At 40.5% G+C, this 16524-nt stretch overlaps 2 protein-coding genes across 4 annotated transcripts; both read right to left on the minus strand.

The window, feature by feature from the left end:
* Nucleotides 1–6012: 6012 nt before the first annotated feature.
* On the minus strand, nt 6013–8368 carry smim12 (small integral membrane protein 12). Of its 3 annotated transcripts, none has more exons than XM_020647210.3 (2): nt 8240–8368; nt 6013–7131 (listed from the first exon to the last, which is right to left on the minus strand). In XM_020647210.3, the coding sequence occupies exon 2, from the start codon at nt 7099–7101 to the stop codon at nt 6829–6831; it is 273 nt and encodes a 90-aa protein (XP_020502866.1). In that variant the 5' UTR covers nt 7102–7131; nt 8240–8368; the 3' UTR covers nt 6013–6828. The 3 variants fall into 3 exon arrangements, with proteins under 3 accessions (XP_020502866.1, XP_065804612.1, XP_020502868.1); XM_065948540.1 differs by having other exon boundaries at nt 8246–8268; XM_020647212.3 differs by lacking the exon at nt 8240–8368 and adding an exon at nt 7783–8140.
* A 2937-nt stretch (nt 8369–11305) lies between these two features.
* Nucleotides 11306–16277, minus strand: pef1 (penta-EF-hand domain containing 1). The gene is made up of 5 exons (XM_020647215.2): nt 16130–16277; nt 15043–15268; nt 13413–13568; nt 12639–12782; nt 11306–12512 (listed from the first exon to the last, which is right to left on the minus strand). Exons 1-5 carry the CDS (start codon nt 16148–16150, stop codon nt 12283–12285), a joined length of 777 nt encoding a protein of 258 aa, XP_020502871.1. The 5' UTR covers nt 16151–16277; the 3' UTR covers nt 11306–12282.
* Nucleotides 16278–16524: the final 247 nt, after the last annotated feature.

Raw genomic sequence — 16524 nt, forward strand, 5'->3', positions numbered from 1 at the left:
GAAAGCAAATTTGAATCAGAATTTTTTTTTCTCTGTGTTGTAAGACTTATTCAGACCACAAACAAAGGACTGGATGGGCTTATTTCACATTTTGTGGGTCAGTAGACACTCAGGTTACCCAAATAAATGTTAAAAAATGATGCAAAAGTGGATTTCTTTAAATTCATCATGCATCCACAAATAACCTCAATATTAATAAGAATGCTGCCTAGTGTCTTCTGGGTGGATAAATAGGTAAATGTTTGTAGCTGCTTCCAAGGGGCTGAAGAAACTAATCTAGGCAGCATTACATTTTAATAGATGATGAATGCAGTGCTGTGTATAAAAGAGGGACAATGACTTGAATTGACTTCGAAATGTTGCTCTTAGAGGAAAAAAGTTTGGATCCAGGAAACAAAAATCTACTTAAATTGGTTAGTGAGTTTTTCTTCAGTCAATGAACACCTTTCAGGTTTGATGGTGGATCATTTTTATATTTGAACTACCCACCTTAAATGACAGAATATTAGAATACCATTATTCTCTTGAGTAGCTTCTGATGTTAGGATGTCCAGCAACAAACCACACAGCAGCCATTTTCCAGTGACATCACCATCAGAGCAGGAAGTGTAAACAGTGTCTCGGGAAGTCTGTGTGAAAATGGCTAAATTGATGAGAAACTTTACTTTCGTAGCGACACTCTTCTTTAAACAATTGAAATAAATCAACAAATAATTTGATGAATACGTCAGTATCTCAAAACAATTGAAAGCATACAGAAACTTGACTGAGGATTTTATCCATGATGATGAATGTTAGACCACTGACGTTTGCATTGCACTCTACAGGAAACATGACTTTGTTGGATAGATAACAATAGTAAAAAGTCAAAATTAACCTAAACGTCAGTGATACTTAAGACGTAAACTAAATCGATTTGCTTGGGCAAAAATGATGAAGAATCTCAAGCTATAGTTTCACTTGTGTCTGCATCAATGATACGATAACATTAAAATAAGCATGGAGCTTGAAAAGAGAGATAGTGTTCCATTGCAGGCTAAAAATATGTACATCCAGCAAGTTTCACCTCAGGTTAATCTAAATGTGTTCATCCATCCATCCATTATCTGTACCGCTTTTCCCACTCGGGGTCACTGATCCCAGCTGTCATTGTGCGATAGGTGGGGTACACCCTTATGCCAATTGTTCGCTGTTTGTCAATCACAGGGCTGAAATATCTTTATATACAGACACGCAGCCACACTCATATTCACACCTACGGGCAATTTAGAGTCACCTATTGACCTATCGATGAGTCTTTGGACTGTGGGAGGAAGCCGTAGTAACCGGAGGGAACCTACACATGCACAGGCAGATAAATGTGTTCATGATGAGCATTCATATTGAGAATATTATTTCTTGTCGATGATGGTCTTTACTTTTCTGGCTCATATAGAATTACCAGCATTACATTCAGCCCATTTCATAACCAGCTGAAAAAAACACAAAACCTTATCGAAACTTTCTTTGTTCCTGAATTAAATTTGACTTCCCCTACACATCTGAAGCTCTTTCTAAATGTATGTTTTGGCTCTTTGTCCTATTGGTTTGATCAACAGCAGTACCGGTTTTCCTGGATTGTGTGTATGTGTGTGTGTGACTGTGTGTGTGTTTTTGAGTGGGTGGTGGTTTAACAGGGGATGTGGTGCCCTTCCAGCAGGCAGACGGCTCTATTGTTCCTGCAACAGAGAGAACATCGTCTCCAGCCTGTCCACTCAGGATGTCGGATTGAACCTCCTTTAAAAAAAAAAAAGGAAAAAGAAGGAACTGCCAGCATCACCGCCACCCATTATCCCTATCATCCAGCGAGAACAATGGAGCACCTCTAAACATCCCTTCCCAGGAACCTCGGCGCTTGGTTCCCACAGTACTGTCCAGTTCTTGCAAAGCTGAACCATTGTTAGACGTCCGACCTGTCCTCTGATTGTTCCCAGGAGGTCGCATTCACTTTTCACACACCTTTCCCACACTGCACTTCTTGTTACCTCTCTCTCGCTCTCTCTTACAGTTTAATTTAGCTGCAGTATCACATCCACCTCTCCATCCTCTCTGGGTTCAGATGGAAACGTCCAAGCAGCTTGAACCAATTGAAACTCTGAACATGCACAACATGGAAGGGCCATTCCATAGATACCAAACTAAAGAGAAGACTTCAAGCTGATGACTGCCGATACAGGCTACACTCCATTGCCAATGTAAATCTGGGCCTCATAATACGACCCCATTTCCCGAGCAGGCCGACTAATTTAGCGGAACTCATCCTGGCACACTCGTAAGGTTATCATCCATTAAGTAAGAAAGCTCCCGGGGCATTGGGTGAGGTGAGACCTTTCGGTTTCATTATTTGACACAGCCAGGAACAGCTGCAGGACTGGAGTGAAAGAACGGAGATATTACTGAAAAGTGCTGGTGACTGCTTCAAAGAGCTTCATAAAGTTTTCTCATTTTGGAGCCTTTTATGACACCAATAACTTCTCCGTCTTTAATCAATGACGGATTCTTATTGAAGTGTTTGTTCCCTGACCACATCACTGCTGGCGTTTTTTTTTTTTTACAATGAGGGTAATAAAGATTTTACTGATTGAATATGTGGAAACTTTTCCGTCTTTATGCCTTCAAATGACATGTTGGGTAATTCAACATCTTCCAACATCAGTTAAACACTGTTAATACCAAATTATAATAGCACCATTTTAAGGCAAGACAAGCTTACAGTATTGAAAGAGCAACATTCATGTTAGGAACACTCCTGCTTAGACCTACAGTCTTTCTCTCTCAAGGGTCGCTTTCTAACACTAACAATAAGTCAAATCATGAGTCGGGCTTATTTGAACTTGTACAGTGTATACAGAAAGTATTCACAGCGCTTCACTTTTTCCACATTTTGATATGTTACAGCAAAAATAGATTAAATTATTTTTTCACTCAAAATTCTACACACAATACCCCATAATGACAAAGTGAAAAAAAATTGTTTGAAATATTTGCAACTTTACTAAAAATAAAGAAGGAAAATATAACATGTACATGAGTATTCACAACCTTTGCCATGACACTCAAAATTGAGTTTGCCAAAAGGCACCTGAAGGACTCTCAGACCATGGGAAACAAAATTCACTGGTCTGATGAAACAAAGTTTGAACTCTTTGGCCTCAATGCCAAGTGTCATGTCTGGAGGAAACCGGGTATCGCTCATCACCTGGCCAATACCATCGCTACGGTGAAGCATGGTGGTGGCAGCATCATGCTGTGGGGATGTTTTTCAGTGGCAGGAAGGGTTGAGCAAATTCTGTGAATACTTATGTACATGTTTATATTTTTGTAGTATTTTTAATAAAGTTGCAAAAAAATTTAAAAAAATGTCTTTCACTTTGTCATATTACGGTATTGTGTGTAGAATTTTTAGGGAAAAAATGAATGTAATCCATTTTGGAATAAGGCTGTAACATAACAAAATGAGGAAAAGGTGAATTGTGTGAATACTTTCCAGATGAGTCAGATGCACCGTAGGTCTTCAAACCCTTTAGGTTGTCATCAGGTGTGATGCAGACTGCTGGAATCCTTGGATCCAGAAAGATCCTGAAGAACTGTTTTTTTTACCAAGAAGCTACCATGTGTGCGACCTCTCTGCATCTTACATAAGCAGTTAAACAAAACTAATGTTTGTGTGATGCAGCATACCTATCCTCTGAAAGTGTCCCTGTATTTACCATGAAGCTTGCTGAGGGCAAAGAAAAGCACTGAAAAAAATTGTAAATATAGAAGACATGGATTTTTGTGGATTTTTATTTATTTCAGTTTTCTTAGAATTAGCTAAATTATGTGGTACTAATGGCCCAGTCTGCAGATGATGATTAAGCATGTACCTTGAAATAGAGTGTAAAGCCAGAATTTCCCCCTTTGGGATTAATAACGTATGTAAAGTAAAAATATGTATAGCCTATGTATGACTTCAACTCGGTCAGTTTCTCAACAAAGGAACCACGCTGACCAGCATCTCCTGTAACTAATACACTTGTTATGTCATGTAACCCAAGTTCTAAAAATACAAACTATCCCTTTAAATCAGTATGAATATTTCCGAGGTTTAACTATAAAAAAAAAAAGAAATAGGACTTATTTTTCGATACACTACATCCTTTATCGAATCTTAGATAAAGAGTGGAGGGGAAAGCTGCCCTTAAAAGGACACGGTTCATTTTAGCTCTGTGTTGTTCTTCTGATGCGTGTTTCAGAAGGAATGTTGTTTTCTCAAAGCTAGTATGTTGTTGTATGTGCAACTCTTTTCCGATGAAATGCATTTCAAAGTTAACAGTATGACTAAATGTAATCTGTTTCCAAATCCATAAATAAATGTAGGCTCTATACACATTCTGCATCAACCACCACAGCGATCCTAGCGAGCACTTCACTGTGCACACCCAATGAAGGCTGAATCCAAACGGAGCACAGGTGTAGATTTCATTTAAACAGGACTTCAACATAATTTAGCTAATCCAGGTTTTAATACTGCAGTAAAGATAAGATTGTCTTTAATCAGCCATGTGGGTAGTTACAGGGTTGACTTTTTTTTTTTTAAATCTCAGATCAGGGTGATCTTATTTTGAAAGCCAACATCAGCAGGAAATCAGGAGTGCTTCTGGTGTCATTGCAATTGTGAATATTGGCCTATATGAGTTATTTTAAGTGAGTGCTTTTATACAGTGGTGGAATTTAGTACAGTATTATGTTTTAAAATGACCCTCATGAACCAATTATACTGGTCAGACAACTCACGTTTGTATCGTTTAAAAGAGTGGTTCTCAACCGGTGGGTCGGGACCCACAAGTGGGTCACAGGGCTGTTTTCAGTGGGTCGTGAATAAAGTCCATGAAGTGCCTTTTAAACATGTTTTCTTGATCTGTACATTTGTTTTGTCACATTTTTTGAAACGGCTGAGGTCGAGACGGCACCATCTTTCATTAAATGAATGTGACTGGTTGAAAAATGTGTAGGTTGTGATTTTTCATGGAGGAGTTGGTGGTGGGTCCTGAGGGTAAACCACTGGTTTAAAAATATTTATTGCAGCAGAACATCATTTGTGTTTACCGTCTAGGCTCCAACTTTAGCACTCTTCACAGTTTTAATTTACATGCAGAAATCTGAGGAGTGATAGGATGATATCTGAAGACCCAGCAGTCGGAGCCTACAGGTGGATGCTGGGGTGGTGGTGGGGCTGAGAGTACAGTACTGCTGGACAGTGAAAGAGCAGAGGAAGAGACCCTAAATCTTGCAGCTTAAATCGGCGGCTAACTGTAAGGTGTTGTCAGGTGATTGTTGAGAATGAGGCATGTCAAGGGTGAAATCAGTGCAGAGCGAGTTGACTGCCTGAACAAGCTCGCAGGCGGCGCCTCATTTAAGAAAATCAGGTGTCATGTATTGTGGTCCATTCTGCATTTTAAAGTCAAAGTTGTTGTTTCTTTTTAGGTTTGGTTCAATTTCTGTGCGAGCTCTATACCTTCCCCAGCTAGGACGGTTTTTATTACCAAATGTAAATTATATTTATTGTCCTGACAGACTGTGACGTTTCTAAGACCACAAAACACCAAGGAATCTTTTGTGTGTGAAGCTCACCCTGAATACACCCTGGATTTATAGCTCAGAGGTCAGATACATATATACATTTGAAAACAGCTTCGAGGTTCCAGCTTTCTCTACAGGTCACATTCCAAAAAGGTGAATGAGTTCACAGTTTCCTTTATTCATCATCGCTTTGTCTATACCTGTTGTCTGGAAAACAGTTTCCTTCTTGAAGAGAACAAGCGGAGTCATTACTTCCTTCCTCTGACTTTGATGTTCCTCTGTCCTTGGCAGCAGTGTTGTTTCATAATCAAGTGGGACCTTAATGTGAAAGGAATCAGCTGAAACACAAGTGAAACAAATCTGAAACTTAACTATGATGGGAAAAAAAAAAATCAGCTGGAAGAACTGGTGTCATGTCTATTTCTTTATTATTCTTGAAAAATGCCCACATTAACTGATGAGTTTACAGCGAGAGGCGTGAAAACACGTTCCTTTATTTATCACACTTTTCAAAACACAACCACACAAACTGTGGACCCTTTAAAATACAAATGTGTGGATGTTTCAGGCTATAGGACTAAGCAGCTTAAACTTCCTGAGAGACCTCCCACACTACTGTTGGCTTATTGTCACATACCATCGCAGGATAGCCGAGATAAAAAGAACTAACACAACACACACACACACACACACGCCTTGCTTTCTTTGCTTTCATGTTGACAATCTGACGTCCTTCCTCGACGTTCACAGAACATTAAAAAGGAGAAACACAATGTGACAAAGGGAAAGTGACAAAACAAGTAGCCTAACATTTGTGAGATTTACCTGCAAAGACACAACATGTTTGTGCCATAGTAGCAACAATACGCCAGGAAATGACTTAATCATCCAGAGGTTCCACGTTTTAAAGTTTGTTGTTGCAGTGTCTTGCTTTTGTTTTACATCCATGCACAAACAGGCAAGAGCAACGTGAGAGGGATGGTTAAAAAAAAACACATTAACAGACTGAGAATGCCTTCTTTATTCTTATCAGCTGTCTAACTTAAAAGTGTCTGATATTTACACACGTATGCTAATGCCTCTTGGTGGCAGGAGTGACATTGTGTTGGTAAAGTAAATGGCAAGAGCGAGTGTTTTGTCACTCTGGTTCAACCCCTTTTCTCCCCCCCCTACACCACCGCTCTCCATTGGTACTAAACAAACCAGTCTCCATACCGCCCACTCGGGTTAGCTCTTTTCAGGGCGGTTTCTGTTCAGAGCCGCTTTGGGTGCAAACTCCAGTCTGTCCTTTAGGCTGAGCACCTGGGTGCTGTCCATGCCCATTTGTTCCTGCAGCTTCCTCTCCTCCCTCAGCTCCAGGATGCTCCTGTCCTCTCGAGGTTTCGGGGTCCCCCTGACAAACCACTCCAGGTGGTAGCCCACGGCTCCCACAACAAAGGCCACGGGGAAAGTGACGTAAGGAGCGTAGGTGCGCATCGCCGTCCAGACCAAAGGCCACATGACTGCACGCTGATTTGTCTCCTAGAGATGCTGAAACAGGAAACCCAATCGCTGTTTATTAGATTGTATGGCTTAAAAGTGTCATTTTAATTTAAGAGTAGGACAGAGAGGTGAACAGGCATACAATGTCATCCCGTATACACATATCACCACACCTCACTGATTTCAAATGTTTCCACTTATCTGGTTCCCCCTTGTGGTTTAAGGCTGTATCAAATGTGTTAACACATTTGTGACTACTACAATGAATGACTTGCATGTTTCTTTTCCTCAGCCTTCAAACCACAGGCATGCATAATATACCTAATCATTAAAACAAAACTATTTCATTCGACTTCACGACAGGAATACATCCGGCTATTTCTTTTACTGTGGTGATAAAACATTATAGAAAATAACTTTTTCTAACAGCTTAATTTGTTGCATGTAATGCCAAACAGAAGATGCATGAAGTAACATTTTGACTGTCCTTCTCATGACCTTTAACCCCCTCCTAAAACTGCGTATAATAACAACACGATTTCAAATGTTATGGCAGAATCAATAAGTCCAAAAATAAAGGGAGAAAAAAAAAAAAACAAGTTCACATAACAATAACGTTCTTCCGATGAAATACAAGATTTTCGCTTCACATTTAAGTCTAATTGTAGTGCTCATTTGTGTGTGATCGTTTTTACTTACCAAGCCGAATTGAAGAGTGGTTTCCCACAATACGGAAACCACCTTTGAGTGCACCCGACAGCGTTTTGTTTACTTTTTACACAAGCAAGAAACAACAAATGGTCCATTTTGCTATGGAGTTTGGCGTTAAGATGACACATCGCTAACTCAACCAGACGGTCGCGATGAGCACTGTTCGAGCAATTAAATACAACTTCTATAAACACTGAATATAACTTATTTCTTCGTGATTTTCGTCTGGTTTTGAATTATATAAGCAGGCTAATCCAAACGTCTAGAAGTCATGTATTGAAACTCTTTGGCAACTTCTACCTCTGTGCGATGTAATAATGCAGGCGGTGCCGTGCTAATACAACAAATGCACGCGTACCGTTTTCTAGCATTTAAAGGCCTTTTGGCTTTTATTGATCAAGTCGTTTGATATTTATATACGTTTATTTCATAAGTCTTCACTCACCTTTACCGTTAGCACGTTGGTACAGCAGTGACTTTACGTAATTTCCGTGTGACTCTGTGTTTCCTTCCTGCTAAAAGCTTATTGGCTGAGGCTTCACCTACCTTCATTCTCGGGGATTTAGCGCCACCCAGTGGTAAGAATGTTGCATTGCTTTTAAATTGGGTTGGTAAAAATTTGAAATTAAATTTCGACAATTGTTGAGGAAAATACAAGGAAAAAAATGTCTTTGGTACTGAATGGGGTTGGTAAAAGATGTATTGTGTCACAGGCAGTAATAATAAAACAAAACAAAACATTGATTTTAGGATCATTTTCAAAAGTTGCAGGTTTTTTTCCAACAACAAAATGCATTTTTCATTGTTTTTGTGTATGCTCTGCAGCTTGAACAACAGTTTCCCCAAGGCATACATTCAGTTTTAATCAAAAGTATCTTAGGTTGTAGAATCCAGTGCTCCGTGGTGGTTGACACCCTTGCTAGGTCTGTAACATTTTTTCCAGAAGCTGTGATTGGTTGATCAAAAAAAAAAAAAAAACTGAGGAAAAAAAAGTGCTCTCTTAGTGATAATGGGCATAGATGGACAGTGAAATATATTGGGCCCCATCATAGAATCCAGTTAGATATTATGTAATTATGCAATATATCCATGTGATAAATTGTAAGGTGCACTTTAAAAGTATTTTCAAGATGTTTGAAGTCACATGCTCACTTGTGTAGCAGGTGCTGCTTAATCAGTGATTGGATGCACCTGTGGAGGTGACCACATGTAGAGAAACTCAATGTGCATGTCTCACTTTGATCTGAAAAAAAAGTCACAGATGGATTGAAATGTCTGCATAAATAATTTGTGTCTGTTCGGCCCGACTATGAGTCAATAAGAATATACTTAGTGAAGGGTTTGAAGAACACTCCTTTTTCTCATCAGCTTGAGAAACTCTTAAGCCTGTTAGAAGTCCTCCTTCACAGTTTTACACCTGAGGAGCTCTCTGAAGGGGTAAGAAGCTTCATGAATCATTTTCAGTTTCACAAGGATCTAGTCTTAACTTTGAGGGGAAACGCTAAGAAAATGTCATGATTCGAAGAATTTTCTCAGAATTTTGTCACTAGGAGCGACTCTTAGTATTTAGGAGGCTTCATGAATTCGGCCCAAGGTGCTTTGTGACGAAGGGAAGTGTTTGTATAACAAACAAAACTCAGATGGTTGTCCATTCAGTGACTTTCATGACACACTCCGTCTGAGTTCACACCACTTGAAATGTTGCGCAAATCTCGCCTTTTGTTTTTCACACTGACAAGGCATCAGCCAACAGTGTTCAGAGACCTAAAGTGGTGGATCATTTCTCCTTTTTTAAAAGAATACTTTGGTACAGAAATACAGGGACACTTTCAGAGGACAGGTATGCTGCATCACACAAACATGTGCATTATGTAAGATGCAGAGAGGTCGCACACATTTCAAAACACCCAGCAGGAAACCAAAGATTGTGGGTTTGACTACAGGGGGGAGGATCTATAACTCCATGCTGCTGTAGTCTCTTGGTAGTGGATCAGTAAGAGGTGTTTGCAGACAAAGTTTTCCATATACTACACCAATCACAGAGACTGAATCAAAGCCTTTTCATGGAAAGATGACCAGTTTTGACTCAGTTGCTATTTGCAAAGCAGCAGACAGTTAAAAAAAACGGAAACAGATCTAAAGTCCCATATTTAATTGTATCATTACTTCAAACGACTGCTTAAAGTAATCGTGATTAAAAGGATTCTGTGTGGGCGATGATGATGCCTCATGCTTCAAAACTATTCGTCTAAGCAGCCCCCCCCCCCTCCTCTCTGCTGTCCATCCTGTATAGTTGCCAGAACACGGCATTTAATCAGTCCTGTCAGATAAAGTGAAATGTGCTCATCCCCCCCCCCCGCAGGAAAACAACATTACTAGTGCCCATTCTGCTTAACCCGCTACCCCTAGCAGTGCCAGGATTATTTCATCAGCTCCGTTTTTATTTGTAAATGAGATCTGAAGCTGCATATGCCAAGAGTTGTGCTTAAAAATAAAGCCATTTAATCAATCCGAATCACAAACTGTGGCTGACAAAGAGTGCAGCGTCACATCCTCACCAACTGAAACCCCAACGAGCGGCTCTATTTGCCCAATTTAAATACACGTCAGGCATGGTCAGTGGTGGGAAATGTCCTCGTGACACAGGAAATGACTGTCATCTCTTTGGTTAGATCACTAGCAGAAAACATAAACCAGGAAATGACTATTGCCATATGACCTCATTTTAAGGCCCCATAATTCATGTTTTGAAACCAGGTAACTGTTCAGGTGATTTGTCAACAGAACACAACGTGTGCGCACAAATGCTAAGACAGCTAAGTTGAGCCGTGCATCAGGACCGAGGGAGAAGGATGAGAAGGAGATGCAGCTGTGATATGAGCACTCTAAAGATCCAGAAGATAATGAATGGCTTTCCTCTGATTTTGAAAGTGATTGAGAGAAGCAGGAGGACTCTTGACACAGACTGTGATCAGGCAGAGTTACAGATGGTGAAGGACATGAGTGGCAGATCTGGAAGGGGAAGACAAGCTTCTTTTTTTTTGTTGTTGCTCTTTTTGTTCAGTGAGTTTGTTTACAAAGAGGAAAAAAAATGAGCAACTGTTTGTCAGCATTTAGAGGTCAGATTAAATTAGTTGAAGTTGGCCATGACTGTCGCAGTAAGCATTTGTGCGAAGACACTTAAACTAAAAGTCAAGAGGTGTTTATGTAACGTTTGTCTTTTTGACACAGACTACTCAATCAAATAACAAACAACTAACAAAACTAACTATTTGAAAAGTCTTCAAAGCAGGGAACTCGGACATATAGTATGTGGACTGAGACAGTGTGGATTATTTACCACATGGAAGGAATAACATACACTCTGAGTGAGACTACAAAAAGAAAAAAAATTGTTCAAAGATGGAGCCCTGCCTTTAAGCTAATGCAACCACACAAAAACATACACACGTTTTTTGCACATTTCTTATTTGTATTTTCTTGCTTTATCCCCAAGTACTTTGAGATAGAGTGAAGAGATATCAGTCTTCTTTATTATAGTTATCCTTGTATACAACTTTGAATACTTTTGTATAAGTTGAAAAATATTGAAAAAAAAAAATTAAGTAAAAAACAAAAAAAAGAAGCAGAGAACTGTATTTGTTGGCATTGAAAAGTCAAACAAGATTATTTATACATTATAACATGAGATAAAAAAAAAAAGAAAAATTTGGCATCAGGAACCGTTTTGGCAAGCTTATCGAATTCAGACCATAAACATTGTTGGAGAGTTTTACTGTTAATGTTCCGGGCTTCACTGTCTCTAAGGATTTCACCGAGATGAAAGTGACAAACATAACAGGGAGGCTGGAAGTGCGTCTGTGTCCCCGGTCTTTTGGCCACACACTACTATATTTTAATATTTTACTGGCTTACAAAAAGTGAAATTTAGCAAACCCTATGATACATTTCTTTTTTTTTTTCTATACATATTTGACACTTTATAACCATTTCAATAGGTAAAGCAATGTTTAATATAATGGCCAACCATTGCCTGGAGATATCCTGTGGAGACACACATCTTCAGTCCTGCAGTTGATTGTAGAGAAAACATCTCTACTTGGTATCTAATATGGCTTCCAAAGTTACCACCAAAATCTTTGAACGTATTCAGTTGGGAAAGATAATAAATCACTTTGGTTGTCAGGGCAACGTGTGTTAAAATGTTCTCTTGTATCAGAGTTTAGCTCTTTATAATCTTACTCAAGTACTGGTTAACTCTCCCTAAGGCATCTATAAGAAGTTTAGAAGGACCTGCAGTATGATGATGATGACTGAACCCACAGTCACAGGTGTGTGTGGTGACGCTTTATCTACTCACAGCAACAAGCCGTGGAATGATGTGTGCTGGCTCCTATACTGTTGACATAAATCAACACGCTGAGACAGCATTAGAAAGCCGAGCCTAAGAGGACCTGATCATGGAATGACACTGTGAACCCCCGAAGCTCACATGAGCCGGGTGACGGTCCCAGAGAGAAAGTCCTCATAGCTGAGGCGTACGTTGCCCGTCATGCTGGTGTCTCTCTCCCTGAAGACCTGGGTCATGGTCTGGAGCTGGGTGCACACCTGAATGAAGCGGTCCAGCTGGATGCCGGGGCGTACGCCTCGCACGGCGAAGCGCTGCACCAGTGTCTCCGAAAACTGGGGGCTGAGGTTGTAGCCCATCTGAGCGAGGGCTGAGGAGAAGAGAGAGGGAGAGAGGAGACAACCATCCTGCCTTTTATCTCAGTCGTTATTTCGTTCTAATGCCTGATTGTCTTGTGTCTTTTAAGAGCTGTAGCAGCCTTTAACAAACATGTTACCTTGGTGCAGCTCCATGCTGCTGATACAGCCTGAGCGGTCTCTGTCATACTGCTGGAAGAGAGCTCTCCACCGCTGCATGAAGTCCCACAGTGCAGAGAAGCCAAACATGTCTATTCGCCCAGACCGCGTCTTGTCAAACATGTCTGACAGGAAATACAGGAAATTACAAGTTTAACCAAAAGTCACTCAGACAGGGTTTTATGGTAAACGTTCCATGTTCTTGTAACACACACACACACACACACACACACACACACACACACACACACACACACACACACACACACACACACACACACACACACACACACACACACACACACACACACACACACACACACACACACACACACACACACACACACACACACACACACACACGAAATGCATTTCAACTTGTTTCCAGTCAGCCGACTCCCATCATCTTGAATGATCTCCTTGTGTTATCTAAAGGTAGCTCACAGGAGTCACACATCTCTCATTACGGTAAATGGAAGACATTAGTCACCGCCTGGCAAACACTGCTGCTAAAAAAAAAAATTAGGCCACTTATAAAACCATCCCACTCGTTTTATCCCACACCCCTTAATTAATTTATTGTTCCTAAAAAAAACTTCCTCCTCCCCTTTGCTGTACCCATTTATGTCTCTGAATACTTCTGGGTCTTTTTTTTTTTTTTGCTGCAGCATACACTCTGAAAACATTTTTAACAAATTCCTGAACACAGAGGTCCCTCAGTCTCAGTATAGATATTATGCAGCTAGATGACGTACTGATCATCATGAGGCACGTCTCGTCATTAAATGCAGACCAGTTGGAGTTGACAAGTGCCTGCTTCAGCTCCTTGAGGTTGATGAAGCCGCTGCGGTCTGTGTCGACTGTCTGGAACCACTGGTGCGCCTCTGGGTTAACACCATGAGGGATGTTACCTACAGAGAGGAGAAATAGAGTCATAATGGGATATTGAAGAAGGGCTGAGATAGACTCACTTTGGAGAAGCCCATCACTGCAGGATTGTTTTCTCAAGTCACTGTTTTCCTCTTCTTCTTCTTCTACTTCTATCTGTCGGAGACGGCTTGTTCGATTCATGCTCTTTCCATCCTTATATTATTAATCAATCATTGTTTCAGTAAGGCTCATAGACTTTGAGGTGAAACTTGATATGTGTCGAGGGAAAAAGAAAGCAAAAGAGAAAAGAACAGGACAGTGAAGATTCCTGAAAATGAAGCAGCAGCCCCGTTCGGATGCAAAATAATGACTTATTTATTTGGGAGAAAAAAGAAAGACAATTGTACCGTCTGGTAGTTGAAACTGTGCTGACTCTTTCTAGCAGAAACTTCATAAATAAAACATTGGTGCCTTTCTTGGCTTTGGTGTTTAGAAGAATCTGATTTGAAAAAAGAAAAAAAAAAGAAAGTTTCAATCAAGCAGTCAGCCAATCTTTATTTGTGTGGTACCAATTCATGACACGTTATCTCGAGACCCTTTACAAAAAGAGCAGGTCTAGACCGTACACTGTGTCTTATAGTTAAGGATGACTTTATCCTTCAACTAATCACATCTATATGGCTTCAACTCGGTACATACAATGTTGACCTGTTACTTTCTGGAAGAATGTGGGAATGAGAATAAAAATCATTACAGTTAAGATAGCAGGTAAAGGGGCATTTCAGTGTTACGTGTTTCTTATTTTGTACCAGTGTGCATTTTGTTAAAGAATACCTCCCTAACCTGAGTTATACATGCCTTGTGTTACCTAAGGCACAGATTGTGTAAAAACAACTGAGTGCAGGGTCGAAGGTTGAGGAAAAGTCCTCTCAGCTAGAGGGAGATTGTGTCAGGACAAGAGGCCATAACCTGGATACACCGAGGAAGAGGCACTGAGTGTTGGAAACTATGGTGGAGGAAGAGGAGAGGAGTGGAGGGAGGGCTGGTTGTCAGAGAAATGAATGGTTAGAGAAGGACAGGTGACACTTCAGGCTCTGATGGATTCTGTCCCAGTGGGGGCGTAATAGCTACATACACTATATGGTTCTAAGCAAAGCTGCTATACAGGAAACAGTGTGATCACACATATACATGTATATACACAAGAACACACACACACTCTTTACCTATCCGCCTCTCAGTCTGTTTAGCTCTCACTCTGTATTACAAGAGTCATCACTCCAACCGTGTAATCCTGCTGAGGGGCGCAAACTGAACCCTGTCTCTACATGACTGTCTGGGAACACAAGTCATTTTCTATCCATCATCTCTCCAGAGAGAGAGAGAGAGAGGCAGGCAGGGAGAAAAGAGGTAAAGGCAATGGAGAAGGGGAATGAGAGCCTACATCTGCAGCCTGAATAAGGAATATTTCCAGTTCACAAGCAAACATACAGCAGGAGCTCAGCTTAAAGTTACCTGCAGGGGCATGATGTCCATAATGCCCTCCATGGGGTTGTGCACCATAACCCCCATATGGTGCACCAGGGGCGACCCCTTGTCCATGCCCATACTGCCCTCCATGGCCCTGGGCTCCATAAGCCCCTGGCGCACCTCCATATGGCGCAGAGGGTTGATGGCCATAGTGAGCACCTCCTCCCCTGTATGGAGCACCGGGTGGTTGGTTACCTCCTCCTGGATATCCCTACGGTTAAACAAGAGTTGGCTGTATCTGAACAGAAGGCTTCTGTAATAACATCTCATATAAAATTAAAAAATAAGCGCAGTAGTGGGACAACGACAATTTCATTACAGCACATATACAAACGTGTAGACCAGTAAAGAGAATAAGTGCTGAAGTACTCCCTACTAGGAAGTAAACACTTGATTGAGTACACTTTCTGAAATAGGCTACAGTACTAATTTGACTTTTAAGTTAAGCCTACTTTTACCACAAGAAACGAGCAAGTTGCTGTGCTTGTTATCATTTTATTAAAGTTCATTATGAAGCTTCATAAGACTGTAATAACACACTTGTTTCAATGCAGTGTAGGCCTACAATTATCACATGTAATAAACAAAATGTAACACAAAAAGGCTGCTTTAGAAGAGAGCCACATTTACCTTTTTAAAACTTGCTGAGAAAACTGGTAAAACTAATCTTACAAGGGAAATCTTTCAACATCACTAGAGTACGACTAGCCTTCTCTACAACGAGCTTCAGTGATGATGACAAATAAGCGTCACTAGTTGCTTTATAATGCAGACTTTAACAAAGATTTCCGCAGAGACGAGGGGGAATTAAAGCAAGCTATGGTTAAATAACAGACGAGTATACAACACTACAGCTGAATATGTAGGTAAACATTTAGCTACACAGGCTTCACGGTATTATTGTAACAACCATGTTTCCGCTAACGTTATCATGTTGCTACACATTAAAGGCTAACATGACACAACTATTGGTTACGTTATGTGGAGGCAATAACACCGACAGTATGCTTACTCAACATTATAAATAGGCTACTTCAACATAGATAAAACGTAAAATGCAGTATTTCAATACCTGGCCGTAGTGGAAACTCATGTTTGACAGACTTTACTTCCTCCAGCAAGGACGACGTGAAGGCGGCCGTCCCAGGACAACTATTGGTTTATTTCCGGGTCTGTCAAAACCGCACCCGCGTCTCTCGCTCCTGATTGGACAGATGAGTGGAAAAGTCATGACGACAAAACCAAACGGAGTGAATCACTTTTGCCCGTCACTCCCATGAATATAACCGAATATTTTCAGAGTTAGTCACTCTCTGTGTAATCCTTTGAGAAAGCAGGGATTACTGAGAGTCTGAGTTTTGAACTTATTGTTTAGAGGTCCGTATTTCCACGATGCATTGCTGTGTTACACGATCTTTGCTCATTCTTATCTAGGCCTATTTTTTTTATTTTTTTTTATTTATTTTA

The sequence above is a fragment of the Labrus bergylta genome, chromosome 19 (assembly GCF_963930695.1).
Source record: "Labrus bergylta chromosome 19, fLabBer1.1, whole genome shotgun sequence".
In the NCBI taxonomy this organism is placed as follows: Eukaryota; Metazoa; Chordata; class Actinopteri; order Labriformes; family Labridae; genus Labrus; species Labrus bergylta.